Source organism: Leucoraja erinacea, unplaced genomic scaffold, assembly GCF_028641065.1.
Source record: "Leucoraja erinacea ecotype New England unplaced genomic scaffold, Leri_hhj_1 Leri_382S, whole genome shotgun sequence".
In the NCBI taxonomy this organism is placed as follows: Eukaryota; Metazoa; Chordata; class Chondrichthyes; order Rajiformes; family Rajidae; genus Leucoraja; species Leucoraja erinaceus.
In genome coordinates, this window is record NW_026576283.1 from 70,610 (window position 1) to 88,513 (window position 17,904).

The 17,904-nt window shown below is 49.6% G+C and overlaps 1 protein-coding gene and 1 pseudogene across 1 annotated transcript in view; one reads left to right on the forward strand and one right to left on the reverse strand.

Moving 5' to 3' along the window:
• The window catches only part of LOC129693668 (zinc finger protein 850-like), a 60,354-nt pseudogene extending 57,310 nt beyond the window's left edge, over window positions 1–3,044 (forward strand).
• A 12,176-nt stretch (window positions 3,045–15,220) lies between these two features.
• Window positions 15,221–17,904, reverse strand: part of LOC129693669 (uncharacterized) — a gene marked incomplete at its 5' end in the record, with an annotated part of 38,322 nt that continues 35,638 nt past the window's right edge. The window contains one exon of the mRNA XM_055630453.1: window positions 15,221–15,339. Within this exon, the coding sequence (XP_055486428.1) occupies window positions 15,292–15,339 (48 nt within the window). The remainder of the gene's footprint in view (window positions 15,340–17,904) is intronic.

The following is a 17,904-nucleotide window of genomic DNA, read 5'->3' on the forward strand; positions in this document are numbered from 1 at the left end:
GGCCCTTCACCTGCTCTGACTGCGGCAAAGGCTTCAAGTCATCAACGGACCTCAAGGTGCACAGGCGCCTGCACACCGGGGAGCGGCCCTACACCTGCGCCCAGTGTGGCAAGGGCTTCACCCAGTTCCCCCACCTGCTGTCCCACCAGCGCACCCACACTGGCGAGCGCCCCTACACCTGCGCCCAGTGCGGCAAGGGCTTCACGCAGTCCACCCACTTGCTGTCCCACCAGCGCACCCACACTGGCGAGCGCCCCTACACCTGCACCCAGTGCGGTAAGGGATTCACCCGCTCCAGCTACCTGCTGGTGCACCAGCGCACCCACACCGGCGAGCGCCCGTACACCTGCGCCCAGTGCGGCAAGGGCTTCACCCACTCCACCAACCTAGTGTCCCACCAGCGCACCCACACCAGCGAGTGCCCCTACACCTGCGCCCAGTGCGGCAAGGGCTTCACCCACTCCAACAGCCTGGTGTCCCACCAGCGTACCCACACTGGCGAGTGCCCCTACACCTGCGCCCAGTGCGGCAAAGGCTTCACCCAGTCCAGCTACTTGCTCGAGCACCAGCGCACCCACACCGGTGAACGCCCGTACACCTGCACCCAGTGCGGAAAGGGCTTCACCAACTCCACCAGGCTACTGTCCCACCAGCACACCCACACCGGCGAGTACCCCTACACCTGCGCCCAGTGCGGCAAGGGCTTCACCCAGTCCAGCAACCTGCTGGCGCACCAGCGGGTGCACGCCAGCGACCGTCCCGTCCCCAGCCCCGTGTGTGGAGAGCGCTGTGCCATGGCCTCCAACCCCCTGTCTCAGCAACGTGTGCACACCAGTGGCCAGCCTTACGACTGTCCGTTCTGCGGTGAGGCGTTTGACAGCTCGCGAGGGTTACGGCAACACCGGCGGACCCACACTGGCGAGTGGCTGTTCCCACTGCAGCAAGCGGTTGAAGAGAGCACAGGAGCTTCGGGAGCACCAGCGGATACACACCGGAGAGAGACCCTTTGTGTGCGCTGAATGTGGCAAGGGTTTCACCCGCATGTCCACCCTGTGGCAGCACAGGTGGGTGAAACCACCCACTCAGCCCCCCCATCACCCAATCCCCCACTCACCTCTCCCCAATCACCCCTTCCCCACACACCCGTCCTCAATCACCCCTCCCCCACCCACTGTGGTAAGGGTTTCACCTGCATGTCCAGCCTGTGGCAGCACCGGCATATCCACAGCGGTGAGCGCACCTTCCACCGGCGAGTCCACACGAGCCAGCGCCCCTTCACCTGCCCGCTCTGTGGAAAGGCCTTTGCCCGCTCCTCCAGCCTGCTGGCACACCGCCACGTGGATAAGCACTGTTTAGGTAGACACAAAATGCTGGAAGGAATGGGTAACGTTTCAGCTCGAGACCCTTCTTCAGTCTCGACCCGAAACGTCACTCATTCCTTTTCTCAAGAGATGCCGCCTGTCCCGCTGAGTTACTCCAGCATTTTGTGTTCCTGTTTGTAAACCAGCGTCTGCAGTTCCTTGATTTCAAAAAATTCTGGTTAACCATCTCTGCAACTTCCCCAAAGCCTCCACATCAGTCCTGTAATGGAGTGACCAGAACTGTATGCAATACTCCAAATGCTACCTGACCAATGCCCCTCAAAGCTGCACATATACATTCCTCTCTTTTTAGATCAAACCCTTTTATCTCCTGATATTCTCTTGCCTCTGTCACTTACTCCACTCATCTGTTAACATTGTGTCAGTCTGAAGAAGGGTCCCGACCTGAAATGTCACCTATCCATGCTGCCTGACCCGCCTAGATACTCCAGCACTCTGTGTTTGGTCCATATCCCTCCAAATCAGTCCTATCCATGTACCTGTTTCTTAAATGTTGGGATAGTCCCAGGCTCAACTACCTCCTCTGGCAGCTTGTTCCGTACAACCACCACCCTTTGTGTAAAAAAGTGAACCCTCAGATTCCTATTAAATCTTTTCCCCTTCATCTTGAATCCATGTCCTCTGGTCCCCGATTCCCCCACTCTGGGCAAGAGATTCTGTGCATCTAACTAAATTGTGTTCCATATAAGATTCCAGCATCTGCAGTTTTTTGTGTCTCCCTCACCTATATCCACCTATCACTTCTGAAGAAGGGTCTCGATCTGAAACGTCACTCATTCCTTCTCTAGAGATGCTGCCTGTCCCACTGAGTTACTCCAGCATTTTGTGTCCACCTATCACTTATAGAAACATAGAAAATAGGTGCAGGAGTAGGCCATTCGGCCCTTCGAGCCTGCACCGCCATTCAATATGATCCTGGCTGATCATCCAACTCAGTATCCTGTACCTGCTTTCTCACCATACCCTTTATCCCTTTAACCACAAGGGCCACATCCAACTCCCTCTTAAATATAGCCAATGAACTGGCCTCAACTACATTCTGTGGCAGAGAATTCCAGAAATTCACCACTCAGTGTAAAAAATGTTTTTCTCATCTCAGTCCTAAAAGAGTTCCCCTTTATCCCTTTAACCACAAGGGCCACATCCAACTCCCTCTTAAATATAGCCAATGAACTGGCCTCAACTACATTCTGTGGCAGAGAATTCCAGAAATTCACCACTCAGTGTAAAAAATGTTTTTCTCATCTCAGTCCTAAAAGAGTTCTCCTTTATCCTTAAATATCAGGAATAATCTTCCTGCATCTAGCCTGTCCAACCCGTTAAGAAATTTGTAAGTTTCTATAAGATCCCCCCTCAATCTTCTAAATTCTAGTGAGTACAAGCCGAGTTTATCCAGTCTTTCTTCATATGAAAGTCCTGACCTCCCAGGAATCAGTCTGGTGAACCTTCTCTGTACTCCCACTTGCCATGCTTTGTCCAGCCCCCACGTCTCTTTTCCAGCTCCATCCCCTCACCCTCTACAATCAGTCTGAAGATGGGTCCTGACTCAAAAAATCACCTGTCCAAAGAAGACACTGACAAACTTGTTCATGCATATATTTTTAGTAGGTTAGATTATTGTAATGGCATCTTTACAGGTCTCAATAAAAAATCAATTAAACAACTGCAGCTTATCCAAAATGCCGCTGCCAGAGTCTTGACCAACACCAAGAAAATGGACCACATAGAAACATAGAAATTAGGTGCAGGAGTAGGCCATTCGGCCCTTCGAGCCTGCACCGCCATTCAATATGATCATGGCTGATCATCCAACTCAGTATCCCGTACCTGCCTTCTCTCCATACCCCCTGATCCCCTTAGCCACAAGGGCCACATCTAACTCCCTCTTAAATATAGCCAATGAACTGACATTACACCCGTCCTTAAATCTTTGCATTGGCTCCCTGTGTGTAAGAGGATAGATTTTAAAATTCTGTTACTGACCTACAAGGCACTGAATGGTCTAGGTCCAAAATACATCTCTGACCTACTTGTTGTATATGAGGCGCCTAGACTCCTCAGGTCTTCAGGGACAGGTTTACTCTGTGTTCCCAGGGTCAGAACTAAAAAGGCTGAAGCAGCATTTGGTTGTTATGCTCCACACCTGTGGAACAAGCTCCCTGAACACCTGAGGTGTGCACAGACTAAGCGCATTTAAATCAGGCCTAAAAACACTGTTGTTTTCTATAGATTGTCCATAACCCGACATGCAGGTAATCTTAACCGTCTAATTTTAACACTTTTTTATGTGCTTTTTAAAATCATGTTATTGTTTCATTGACGTTGTTTTATTATTCATACATTTGTCGTATTGCTTATCTTGCAATTTTTAATTATTGACTATTTTATTTTTTCTTTCCTGTAAAGCACCTTGAATTGCTGTTTGCACGAATGGTGCTATACAAATAAACTTGCCTTGCCTTGCCTTGCCTTGCCCTCTAACACTGTAGAGGGAAGGGAATCTAAGGCGATGACTCCCACCTTTCCTTTTCAACTTTCTCCACCCCCCACATGAAGCAGTCTGAAGAACATTCACACCAAGTTGGCGGCTCTCCGCCTCAGGACCTTGCAGAGATACCTGTACTCAGGGCATCCTCCCAGGTTGTACGTGCTGGCGACGCACTTTTTCCAACGGGGCCGCTGCCTTCAATGAGGTGCGTGGATCTCGATGGTGGGCGTCAGCCGTGCGGTCCTGATGTGGATGCCCGGCGTTTACAGGGACTTGATGAGAGTCTGGAACCTGGTTGCCGTCGAACAGGCCCTCCCTCCGATGGCGGAGGGTGACGGCCCTGGGGTGAGAGCAGCCGACCCTTGTCCCGCCCCACCGGATGTCGGAGGGGCTCAAACGTGTGGAGTACTTGCGGTTAAGCAAACCCACGCTCGGCCGGAAGTATTCGTTGGACCCAGGCGCCGTAATCCTTCCCGGGAGCCGGTCCCACACAACCTGAGCCGCATTTCCTCGACTCCCTTCGAGATGCAGGGAGGCGTGTCTTGTACGGGCTCCTCCTCTACACCCTGCACATCCTCGCCTTGATCCGCCAAGTGGCGGTCGTTGTTGCCTTCCGGTCACGAAGGGGGGGCCCGGTGGGGGTCACCCTATGCAGGGATTCTCCCCCCTCTACATTGGGGACCTGGGGTGGAGGGTATTGCACCGAGTAGTTCCCTGCAACATGTTTCTCTCGTGGTTAGACAAAAATGCTGAAGAAACTCAGCGAGTGCAGCAGCATCTATGGAGCGAAGGAAATAGGCAACGTTTCGGACCAAAACCCTTGGAGTGTGGGGGGGAGGGGGGAGGGGCGGGAAGAAGAAAGGAAAAAGGATGAGGAGGAGCCCAAGGGCTGAGGTAAAGCTGAGAAGCGGAGGAGACAGCAAGGGCTACCGGAATTGGGAGAATTCAATGTTTATACCACTAGGGTGCAGAATGCCCAAGCGGAATATGAGGTGCTGCTCCTCCAATTTCCGGTGGTGCTCATTCTGACCATGGAGGAGGTCCAGGGCAGAGAGGTCGGATTTGGAATGGGAGGGGGAGTTGAAGTGCTGAGCCACCGGGAGATCAGGTTAGTTAATGCGGACCGAGCAGATGTGTTCGGAGAAACGGTCGTCAGGCCTACGCTTGGTCTCACCGATTTAGATCAGCTGAACATCTAGAGCAGCGGATGCAATAGATGAGGTTGGAGGAGATGCAGGTGAACCTCTGTCGCACCTGGAACGACTGCTTGGGTCCTCGAATGGAGTCGAGGAGGGAGGTAAAGCGCCAAGTGTATCATCTCCTGCGGTTGCAAGGGAAAGTGCCCGGGGAGGGGGTGGTGCAGGAGGGAAGGGAAGAATTGACAAGGGAGTTACGGAGGGAGCAGTCATCCTGGGAGCAGATGCGGCGTAGATTGAGGAATTGGGAGTAGGGGATGGAGTCCTTACATGAAGCAGGGTGGGAAGAAGAGTAGTCTAGATAGCCGTGGGAGTCAGTGGGTTTATAGTAGATGTCTCTTGTGGTTCACAGACTCGCCAGCCGCCTGCCACTTTTGCGGGCTGGAAGAGTGTACCACGTGTATATGTAGTGCGTGAGGCTGCAGCCACTGTTCCAATACCTGAAGGTGCTGCAACTAGCCTTCTGGCTGCATAATTCACCCACCATCCTTACCTTTGGACACCCTGTGCGTAGGGGAGAGGGTAGGGCTGAAGATGTCCTGGTTGGGTTGCTCCTGGGCCTGGCCATCCGCGAGTCACGGCGCCAGGCGGTGGAGGACTTTACCCGAGCCGGCCGTCTGCCCTTTTTTCCGGGGTTACGTCCATGCCCGGGTGGGGTGAGAAAGGAATACGCCCTGTCCACAGGAACCCTGGGGGAGTTCCAGGACCGCTGGAGCCCGCAGGGTGTTGAATGCATCCTCAATAAGGATTGTAACATAGTTGTATAGTGATTTATTAAGTAGGTATGTACAAAACCTACCTGAATCGTCATTGGGAATCTGCCCTCAGCCATGTCGGCGATTTTGGCGCTGTTTGGAGGGGGCGGGTTTAAAACGCGATTTTTACTAGGCTGTACTAATCGCACATGTTCAGCCTAGTAAATCATTAACGAAAAATCGCTGCAAGACCCGGTCGCAAAAGGTATTATTAGTTTTATAGGCCTCGATAATATAGTTATAATAGTTTTAAAATTACTCTCTGATTTCGCAACCTCTCGCAGCCCCAGGGTTTTATAAAGCAAACAATTAAAGGTATGTACCTTATTTTTACATTAAATGGGGCATATATATAACCCTGAATATCAAGTTATCTATAACGAATAGTTCATTTTGGGCTTTTTATATCCCGCAGTATTTTTCTCGGCATTTGAGGGCACTAATCCAGCGCTATGTCAACGTTCTAAACCAGCGCGTTCCACATGAACCCACTAGAAAGCCGATTTAAATGGGCATTTATTTACAGCAATTGAACACTAAATTCCTTCCATTTGGCCTATAAATTAATGTAAATTAGATATAAAAATCATGTTATGTGAATTATTTGTGAATAATCTTTGGACACTTAGGCTATTTAAAAATGTTAATCTTTCCTTAAGAAATGGGCGTTTGACTATCCAAGATCACAGCTTTTTTGTAATGTCCATTGAAAATCAATAGGGAACAAGATGCTAATTTCCGAGTATGAAAATGGTCATAACTTTTTTAATACTTGAGATATGAAAGTGAATTTGGTGTCAAATTAAACTTATTGTTATGCTTTATCTGATGGGATAAATTGCAGACTTGATTTTTTAAATCACAAAATTTTGTAACATTGCTATATTAAGGATATTTTTTTCTATTGTATTACGGTGGTGGGTGCTGGTGTGTTTTATTTTAGTGTAAATATTATTTTTGAATAATTGAATACATTTTTTGATTAAAAATGTGTTCAATTGGTCAGGACCCTGAAGAAGGGTCCTGACCTAGAATATTGCCTGTCCATGCTCTCCAGAGGTACAAGTTACTCCAGGAGATTGTGTCTCTTTTTGTAAACCAGCATCTGCTGTTCCTTGTACCTAGACTAGGCGTGCATTTCACCCAACCTACTGCCCGCTGGACCTCCCAGTTGCCAATCAGAACTTCCAACTCCCACACTGATCTTTCTGTCCTGGGCCTCCTCCATTGCCAGAGTGAGGTGACAAGCAAACTGGAGGAACAGCACTTCATAGTTGACAGCCCAATGACATGAACATTGATTTCTCCAAATTAAGGAGACTCCCCCCTCCTAACCAATTCATGGAGTCTATCCTGACCCCATCTCTTTTTTCCAGCTTTCTCCCCCGACTCCATCAGTCCAAAGAAGGGCCAGACACGCCACGTTTAGAACGAAACATTTAGAACACTTTTTCACACCCAGAGTTTTGAGTCTGTGGAATTGTCTGCCTCAGAGGACAGTGGAGGCCGGTTCTCTGGATGCTAGATAGGGTTCTTAAAGGTAGTGCAGTCAGGGGATATGGGGAGCAGGCAGGAATGGGGTACTGATTAGGGATGATCATATTGAATGACAGTGCTGGCTCAAAGGGCCGAATCAAAGATCTTATATCCGCACCTATTGTCTATTGTCCATTCGCCTCCAAAGTGCCGGTAGAACTCAGCAGGTCAGCCATTCGTGGTGGGAAACGGATAGAGAAGTGTTCCTAATATAAGCCCTCCTTGGTCCTGTCAAGGAGCAGACAATCAACAGTACCAGCATCTTCTCATTCATACTGTACCCAAGTGAAAATGAAAAAGTGGGCCAAGCTGCTCTCATCCGACTACTCACAATCGGCTGGCCACTGGCCCAAAATCATAAAGGCATTTTAAAGTTTTTTTTAAGAAGGTCTTGGTGCATTTGTGCTTTACGTAACAAATAAAGCAAGTTTTTTCCTGACCTCATTGTGTTCTTTGGACTTCTTCAGAATTCATGTTGTGCTATCAACAATGAAAGAAAATGCCAACCATCTCCAGAAATGATAAGAAATGATTCTCGCCTCCGTGCATATCTGAAGCCGTAGGCAGTCGGACACCTCCCCACGACTTCAAATATAGTTCCTGCACTTATAACCATATAACCATATAACAATTACAGCACGGAAACAGGCCATCTCGGCCCTACAAGTCCATGCCGAACAAATTTTTCTTCCCCTTAGTCCCACCTGCCTGCACTCATACCATAACCCTCCATTCCCTTCTTGTCCATATGCCTATCCAATTTATTTTTAAATGATACCAATGAACCTGCCTCCACCACTTCCACTGGGAGCTCATTCCACACCGCCACCACTCTCTGCGTAAAGAAGCTCCCCCTCATATTACCCCTAAACTTCTGTCCCTTAATTCTGAAGTCATGTCTTGGTAATATCGTTTGGCCGCTGTTGTATTTTATTTGTTTAATGGATTTGATTAGATTGGGAAATGTTTCCTTTCTACAAGGGTCTTTCCTCTGAGGAGTTTCTAACAGCAACTCTTGCTTTTGTGAAGAGACTGGCGATTTGCCCTGCAAGGTATGACTGACAAATAATGTACAAAATAAGATCCATTGATTCAATTGTGGTCAAATCCTAGTGAACTCTGTCACCTTTTTCTAATGCAGCTGTCATAGCGGGGATCACCGTCCCCCGCAGGAGTCCAGCTAAACACTAAACGGACACAAGTTGTGTGCTTGAGACGTGTTTTAATCGGTAAGATACTGATCCCTACTCCCCAAATGCACGGGCGATGCCCGACCTTGAATACTCCCCACACCGAGACACCTAACTCCTCCCTCCAGAGCAGAGGGTTCGCTCTGCCAGTGACCTACCACCAGGTGCCGTCACATTACCCCCCACCCCCCCAGAACCGGAGGTGGGACACCAAACGAGGCGGCCAGATTGCGTAGATACATTCCCTCACACAGGGGGCTTAACCGGTTCAGAAAGATTCAAGGGAACCCAGGAGGTCGGGTGCCCGCGACGGGGAGGTTGAGCCACCTGTACTGGCTCGCTCAGGTGCAGATGGACTGGCTTTAAACGAGCCACAGATACAATTTCCTGCCGGCCCCCCATGTTCAAGTCGAATGTCGTGTGCTAACGCCGCAGCACCCGAAAGGGACCTTCATAAGGGCGACGTGTGGGCGTCATGTCACAGAAAGACGTACGGACAGTCCACCAGCGCCGGTGGCACATGGGATGGGGCCACCCCATGACTAGACGTCGGGACAGGAGCCAGGGCGCCAACCCTCGCCCGCAAGTGGACCAACACAGATGATGGCGGTTCCCGGGACCCACAAGCTGCCGGGACAATCTCCCCGGGGACGGTGAGCGGAGTGCCATAGACTAGTTCTGCATAACACGATGACAAATCCTCCTTGGGGGCAGTCTGAATCCCCAGCAGGACCCATGGCAACTCATCCATCCATGCAGGGCCCGTGAGGCGAGGGCATCCTTCAGACGGCGGTGGAACTGCTCCACAAACCCATTCAACTGGTGATGGTACGTTGTCGACTGGTGGAGCTGCGTCCCCAGCAGGCGGGCCATTGTGGACCACAGTTCAGTAGTGATGTCCAGTGGAACCGGGAGCGGACACCCAATCACCCAGGAGTGTACGAGCGCACGACCGGGCCGAAGTGTCCATTAGCGGGATGGCCTCCGGCCACCACGTACAACGGTCCACCACCGTCAGTAGTTGCGAAACACCCCGGGACGGTCCCACAATGTCCACGTACACGTGGTCGAACCACCAGCTTGGCACCGCAACATCTTGAACCGGTGGCCAGACGGTTGATGGACCTTAGATGTTTGGCACGGAATGCACGCCCGGGCCCGACTTGCTTCTGCAGCCTGTGCCGTTTTAACCTTGTGGCAACCGTGGCCCGGATAGACGGGTGGGCCAGCCCGTGGATGACATCGACGGCGCCAGGCCATCAGAACAACAGGCCCGTGGACACATCGAACAGGACCCGAGGGACCCAACCGCACATCGTCCAGCACCAAACCCGGGATCGGCGTGCCGTACACCGGCGTCTCTTCATCCGGCAGCTACGCCTCAGCCAAGGTGGAGGAGTCTATTCCGGAGGCCGGGTTGAGAACGGCTGCGATCGCAGGGCGGGACAAGGCGTCTGCATCCAGGTTAGATTTACCGACGATGGGTCGGACGTCTGTTGTAAACTCCGAAATAGACGTTAGCTGGCGCTGCTGCCGGGCAGACGTTGGCAAATGTGAAGGTGAGGGGCTTATGGTCCGTGAAGGCTACAAATTCCCGGGCCTCCAGGAAATACCGCAAATGGGAGCAATTACCGGTCCAAAGCACTGTAGCACTGTTCCGCAGGCTTGAGCTGGCTGCTGGAACAGGCGAGAGGCTGCCATTTACCGTTGACTGACTGCTCTAGATCGCCGCTGACCACAGAGTCCGAGGCATCCATGGCAAGGGCTGTAGGGGCATTGGCCCACGGATGTACAAGCATTGTCACCTGAGCCACGGCTTCATACAATATAATACAATACAATACCGTTTATTTGTCATTTGAACCTCACATGAAGTTCAAACGAAATTTGGTTTCTGCAGCCATACAACAAGAAAAGAACCAAGACACACACCAACACAATTTACACAAACATCCATCACAGGGAATCTCCTCCTTACTGTGATGGAAGGCAAAGTCTTGTCTCTCCCCTGCTCTCCAGTCTTCTCCCGATGTCAAAGTCAAAGCCCCCGGCGGGCGCTAGCAAGTCCCGCGGCTGTTTAAGCTGCGCCGGGCGATGTAAGGCCCAACTCCGGGTCTTGATGTTGGAGCCCGCGGCGGGCGCTAGCAAGTCCCGCGGCTGTTTAAGTCGCGCCGGGCGATGTAAGGCCCCGCTACAGGTCACTTTCAACCCCGCAATTTGGGCGGGAGAAGTTACTGTTGCTGGTGCTCCATAAAGCGGCCTCCCACCGGGGACCCGCGAGCTCCCGGTGTCACCATCCACCGGAGTCGGGTCGCAGCAGCGCGCCATCACAGCTCTCCACGCTCCGAAGCCGGCCAGCTGCACGATGGTAGATCCGCAGCTGCGCCGGCTCCGTGACTTGAGCCCCCAGGTCATTCCGATTGGAGGCCGCTCCATGGTGCTAGGCCCAACAACAATGGAGACCCGACAGAAAAGGTCGGGTCCTCGTACAGGGAAGAGATTTAAAAGTTTCCCCCACCCACCCCCCGCCCCACACATACATACCCAGTTAAAAGCCCACTACAAACTATACCCTCAACGGGACAAAAAAATAAAAAAAGACAGACGGACTGCAGAGGTCGCTGCGACTTCGGTCGCTCCACCCACCATTTGCCCCTTCAAACGCCGCCACGGCGATGGCGTCCCGTTGCACCTCCCGCCTCCCAACTGAAAGAGTGGCCGCATAGTATAAGCCGCCGCCGGCACAAACCGATGGTAAAACGTTACCATGCCCGCGAACTCCTGGAGGCCCCGCACTGTGGAAAGCCGCAGAAACTGGTGGATCGCCTGTGCGGTAGAGGCACTGCTCCGTGCCACGTCATCCGGTGGCCCAGGAAGTCGATGGCCTGGAGGCCAAACTGGCATTCGTCAGGGTTGTTCACTAACGCGCTGGCACAATAAATGCAAGTGGGCGCAGTGCTCCTGCCGCGGGCGACTCGTCACGACGATGTCATCTAAATAGATGAACAGGAAATCGAGCCCGCACCCCACGGTGTCCAGCAGGTGCTGGTAGGCCTGTGCGGCGTTCATGAGGCCAAAGGGCATCCGCAGGAACTTGAAGAGGCCGAATGGGGTGATAATGGCCATCTTCTGGACATCCTCCGCTCGCACGGGGATCTGTTTAGATGGACTGAGAAATCTTGTACATGGGGAATGGCAGTTGTCGCCTCATTCAGGCGGCGGTAGTCACCACAAGGTCCCCAGCCCCCAGAGTCCTTCGGCACCATGTGCAGCGGGGAGGCCCTTGGGTTCTTGGATGCCCATGGCCTCCATTTTCCAAAACACCGCCCTCGCTATCAGGAGCTTGTCGGGGACAATCCTGCAGGTGCGGGCGTGGAGCGGTGGTCGAGTTGAACTTCGGGGTCACAATGTCCGGAAACTCGGCCGGTATCTGCATACATATAGTCCACCTCCCCCACTGGGCGCGGCGGACGCAGTAGGGATGTTGAAGCATGGACAAGGTGTTGCCCCCTCACGTCCACCAGGAGAGATTGCGCCCGCACAAAATCTGTGCCCAGCAACGGCTGGACCACGTCTGCAACAACGAATGGCCAGGTGAAGTGGCACGCACCGAAGATGATCGGGATAGTGCGGAATCCATAAGTGGAGATGGAACTGCCGTTCACAGCGGTTAAGGGGGGGCGCTTACCAGCACACATATGTCCACTCCGGAGGGGGGCAAAACACTGACCTCCGCCCCGTTGTCCACCAAGCATCTGAGCCCCGGAAACAGAAACATAGAAAATAGGTGCAGGAGTAGAGGCCATTCGGCCCTTCGAGCCTGCGCCGCCATTCAATATGATCATGGCTGATCATCCAACTCAGTATCCTGTACCTGCCTTCTCTCCATACCCCCTGATCCCTTTAGCCGCAAGGGCCACATCTAACTCCCTCTTAAATATAGCCAATGAACTGGCCTCACTACCTTCTGTGTCAGAGAATTCCACAGATTCACCACTCTCTGTGTGAAAAATGTTTTCCTCATCTCGGTCCTAAAAGATTTCCCCCTTATCCTTAAACTGCGTGACCCCTTGTTCTGGACTTCCCCAACATCGGGAACAATCTTCCTGCATCTAGCCTGTCCAACCCCTTAAGAATTTTGTAAGTTTCTATAAGATCCCCCCTCAATCTTCTAAATTCTAGCGAGTACAAGCCGAGTCTATCCTCTAAATTCTAGCGAGTACAAACCGAGTCTATCCTCTAAATTCTAGCGAGTACAAACCGAGTCTATCCAGTATCGTGGAGATTATTCCATGCTTTGATTGTGCGGGGGAAGAACGAATTGCTGTATACATCTGTAGCTCTGTGGCCCCCTTCATTGAACCTGTGGCCCCCTAAATCCCCAAAACTTTCTGTGGCCCCCCTGAAATTTGTCTTGGCCCATTTGGGGCCATATGGCCCCAAGTTGGGAATCACTGCCCTAGATAACCCTCCTCATGGTCAGCACCAGTGGCAATCTGCAGTTGATTTCCAGCTGTCTCCTTTATCAGCAAGTTAACTGAGAACGTGCATGCATTTACTCTGTATTTTTATTGTTTTACTTTTGATAACATGAGTAAATTATTATTATTTTTTTTTTAATATATTTTTATTAGAAGCAAAAGCAAGAAAAGAAGAGAAAAGATTCAGGAAAGTAGTGACATGAATGCCCCAGAAGTCAACAATTAGTAGTTTGTGGATAGATGGAGAGAAAGAGCTCGTAAAGATGTGGAAAAACAAGCGAAAACCAGAAAGGAAAAACAAAAAGAAATAGAAAAAGAAAGTGGAAAAAAAAAGAATAGAAATGAAAACTTCCAGGGGTGGATTAATCATTAAGCAGACTAAGCACGTGCTTAGGGCACCAGGGCTAAAGGGGGCACCACAAAGTTGGGATAAGGGTGAAAAGAAAAATAAAACGAATGAAGATTTGTGAAAAAAATTCCGTATCTCCACTTTTTATGTAATGGATGAAAAGTTAGAAACGGAAATGAGGAGACGAAAGGTGTCACTGAAGTAGCAGACAGATTCTCTTGTCTGGCAGATGTTCCTAATGCCACCCAACAAGGTGCTAATTCCCAATTATCAGAAAGTGAAAGGTACTCAAAGACTTGTCAGACACTCATTGATGTTTATCCAGATGACATGAACAACACTTTGTCTACAGAGCTTCAGCAGTTCCAGTCATATGTTCTTCATAAGTTTAAAACAACCAAGAAAACATCTTTCACTCACATGGAACTTTACAACACAATTACAGAAGACAAACTAGAGAGTGCCTTTCCAAATGTTGAAATTGCTTAAGAATATTTTTAACATTAATGGTCACCAACTGCACAACAGAGAGGTCTTTCTCACAACTGAAACGTATAAAAAACCCAAATAGATCAGTTATGTTTCAAGAAAGACTCGACTCACTGTGTATATTAACAATTCAAGCAGACATTCTGAGAAGCATTAATTTCGAGGATGTTATCAGTGATTTTGCGAAAATGAAATGTAGAAAAATGCCTTTCAGGTCATGAATATTGGAACTTGGATACATTTAACTTGTGAAATATTAAAATAGATGTTGTCTGGCATTTTTGTAGAACTTTATGTAGCCCAAGCTTGGCTTAGTTTGTACAGTATATTGTGTTATCATATGAATACATTTTTGTACTGCTGCAACCTGCATTGTATATCTGGTCAGACAGGTCAACAACTAAAATGGACTGGGTCAGTGTGGAAAGGAGGGGGGCACCAAGATTGGTCAGTGCTTAGGGCACCAGTGAGCCTTAATCCGCCCCTGCCTACTTCATATCTTTCCACACCCCTTACCCGGTTGTGAAACGGTTAATTCCCGAGTTGTGTTGCACCTCGATGAAAGGAGACCATATCTTTAAGAATTGCTCTGATTTTCCTACAAGTACGAATCTCATATCTTCGAGATGTAACGTTTCAGACATGCTTGTGATCCACATTTTAAGCATTTTTCCAAAATTTGAGGATAGGTTTTTTTGCCGTTATCAAGCCATAGTTAAGAAAAGAATTTGAGCTCAGAGCAGGCTTCCATTGTTCCGAAAATAATCAATTCTGTGTTAGGGTCAAATTTTATTTTAAGTAGATTTGAGAAGATTTCAAAGATAGTAAATTAAAGTTACATTACAGCTGAACAAAGACATAGAAATATATTCGTCTTGAACAAACTGTGTACCGCCAGATGCATCAAAAATATTGAGACATTACAGGAACAGGTCATAGAATTAAACTCATGATTACATTCAATCACATCATTGAGAAATAATTAACCGTCAAAGAGGAATGAAAAATAACACTCAGAAATTATGTAGGAATAATGATGGATGTTAATACAGATATCATCAACACTATTAGCTTGGATTCCTGTCAAACCACCACCACCCACACTGCCCAATAGCCCAACCCCACACCCTCACCCCACCCCGCCCCACAGCACACCACCCCACACAGCCCACCCCCACACCAACTCACCCCACTACACACCCCCACCCCACCCTGCCCACCAGCCCAACCCATACCATCTCACCCACACCCACCTCACCTCATCTTCCCACCCCCACATGCCCCCCTCCCCCCACATCCCACCTGCCCACCCCACCCCATACACCAACCCCACCCCACACTCGCACAATCTCCTGTCGATGATCCGAATGCAGGACCTTCTGCTCATGTCCTTCCCCTCTGCTGGTGTTTTCCGGTCTGTTAATCCTAGGGTTTTTGTTTGCAGGGGAGCTGCTTCCTCAGGATCTCACGTAACTGTTGAGCAGAGCAGTTGATGGTGAGGGTGAGACCGCAATGTGTGGGATCGTGGCCCAGAGCTGGGGCACATGATGGAGGAGCCACCGCCCCCGCAGAACCCGTCACTACACTCCAGGGGATTCCATCCCCAACACCACCAACCCCATCCCCACAACACCAGCAGAACCCTGGAGTTCTTCTGCAGTTGTATAGGGCTCTGGTGAGAACACATCTGTAGTATTGTGTACAGTTTTGGTCTCCTAATTTGAGGAAGGACATCCTTGTAATTGAGGCAGTGCAGCGTAGGTTCACGAGATTGATCCCTGGGATGGCGGGACTGTCACATGAGGAAAGATTGAAAAGACTAGGCTCGTATTCACTGGAGTTTAGAAGGATGAGGGGGAATCTTATAGAAACATATACAATTATAAAAGGACTGGACAAGCTAGATGCAAGACATTTTTTTTAACCAATGTTGGGTGAGTCCAGAACCAGGGGCCACAGTCTTAGAATAAAGGGGAGGTCATTTAAGACTGAGGTGAGAAAAAAAACTTTATGACCCAGAGAGTTGTGAATTTATGGAATTCCCTGCCACAGAGGGCAGTGGAGGCCAAGTCACTGGATGGATTTAAGTGAGAGTTAGATACTCTAGGAGCTAGTGGAGTCAAGGGATATGGGGAGAAGGCAGGCACGGGTTATTGATAGGGGACGATCAGCCATGATCACAATGAATGGCGGTGCTGGCTCGAAGGGCCGAATGGCCTCCTCCTGCACCTATTTTCTATGTTTCTATGTAACCCGTCACCAGGAGGATCCCTGCTCCCAGCACCATATAACCATATAACAATTACAGCACGGAAACAGGCCATCTCGGCCCTACAAGTCCGTGTCGAACAACTTTTTTTCCCTTAGTCCCAACTGCCTGCACTCATACCATAACCCTCCATTCCCTTCTCATCCATATGCCTATCCAATTTATTTTTAAATGATACCAACGAACCTGCCTCCACCTCTTCCACTGGAAGCCCATTCCACACCGCTACCACTCTTTGAGTAAAGAAGTTCCCCCTAAACTTCTCTCCCTTAATTCTGAAGTCATGTCCTCTTGTTTGAATCTTCCCTATTCTCAAAAGGAAAAAGCTTGTCCACATCAACTCTGTCTATCCCTCTCATCATTTTAAAGACCTCTATCAAGTCCCCCCTTAACCTTCTGCGCTCCAGAGAATAAATACCTAACTTATTCAACCTATCTCTGTAACTTAGTTGTTGAAACCCAGGCAACAATCTAGTAAATCTCCTCTGTACTCTCTCTATTTTGTTGACATCCTTCCTATAATTTGGCGACCAAAATTGTACACCATACTCCAGATTTGGTCTCACCAATGCCTTGTACAATTTTAACATTACATCCCAGCTTCTATACTCAATGCTCTGATTTATAAAGGCTAGCATACCAAAAGCTTTCTTTACCACCCTATCTATATGAGATTCCACCTTCAAGGAACTATGCACGGTTATACCCAGATCCCTCTGTTCAACTGTATTCTTCAATTCCATACCATTTACCATGTACGTCCTATTTTGATTTGTCCTGCCAAGGTGTAGCACCTCACATTTATCAGCATTAAACTCCATCTGCCATCTTTCAGCCCATTTTTCCAAATGGCCTAAATCACTCTGTAGACTTTGAAAATCATCTTCATTATCCTCAACACCCCCTATCTTGGTATCATCTGCATACTTACTAATCCAATTTACCACACCTTCATCCAGTTCATTGATGTACATGACAAGCAACAAAGGACCCAACACAGATCCCTGAGGCACCCCACTAGTCACCTGCCTCCAACCCGACAAACAGCCATCCACCATTACCCTCTGGCTTCTCCCATTCGGCCACTGTTGAATCCATCTTGCTATTCCTGCATTTATACCCAACAGTTGAACCTTCTTAACCAACCTTCCATGAGGAACCTTGTCAAAGGCCTTACTAAAGTCCATATAGACAACATCCACTGCTTTACCCTCGTCAATTTCCCTAGTAACCTCTTCAAAAAATTCAAGAAGATTAGTCAAACCAATTCGATCTCCAAGCACCAGGACCACACATACTTTCCAAATCACCTCTCTCATAAACTGTGTAAAGGTCCCGCCTCCCACTGCCCACCCACAGGACTGGACGTAACACCACCTCCCCCAACACCAGGGGAAGCTCCTTCCTCACCCACCATGGCAATCCCCTCGTTCACCACCCAGGGGAACTCACCACCCAGGGGAATGTCCACAAGTTTACACTTGCATGAGCGCACGCCTCCACCACAGTGGATCTAGAAACATCTTCCACCTGAATGCTAAGGATTCCAGCCACCGCTCCTCCATCCTGGAGAATCCCCTCACACCTCCTGCATCGTGTGGATACACCTATCCCATATAACCATATAATATATAACAATTACAGCACGGAAACAGGCCATCTCGGCCCTTCTAGTCCGTGAAAACACTTACTCTCCCCTAGTCCCATCTACCTGCACTCAGACCATAACCCTCTATTCATTTCCCGTCCATATACCTATCCAATTTATT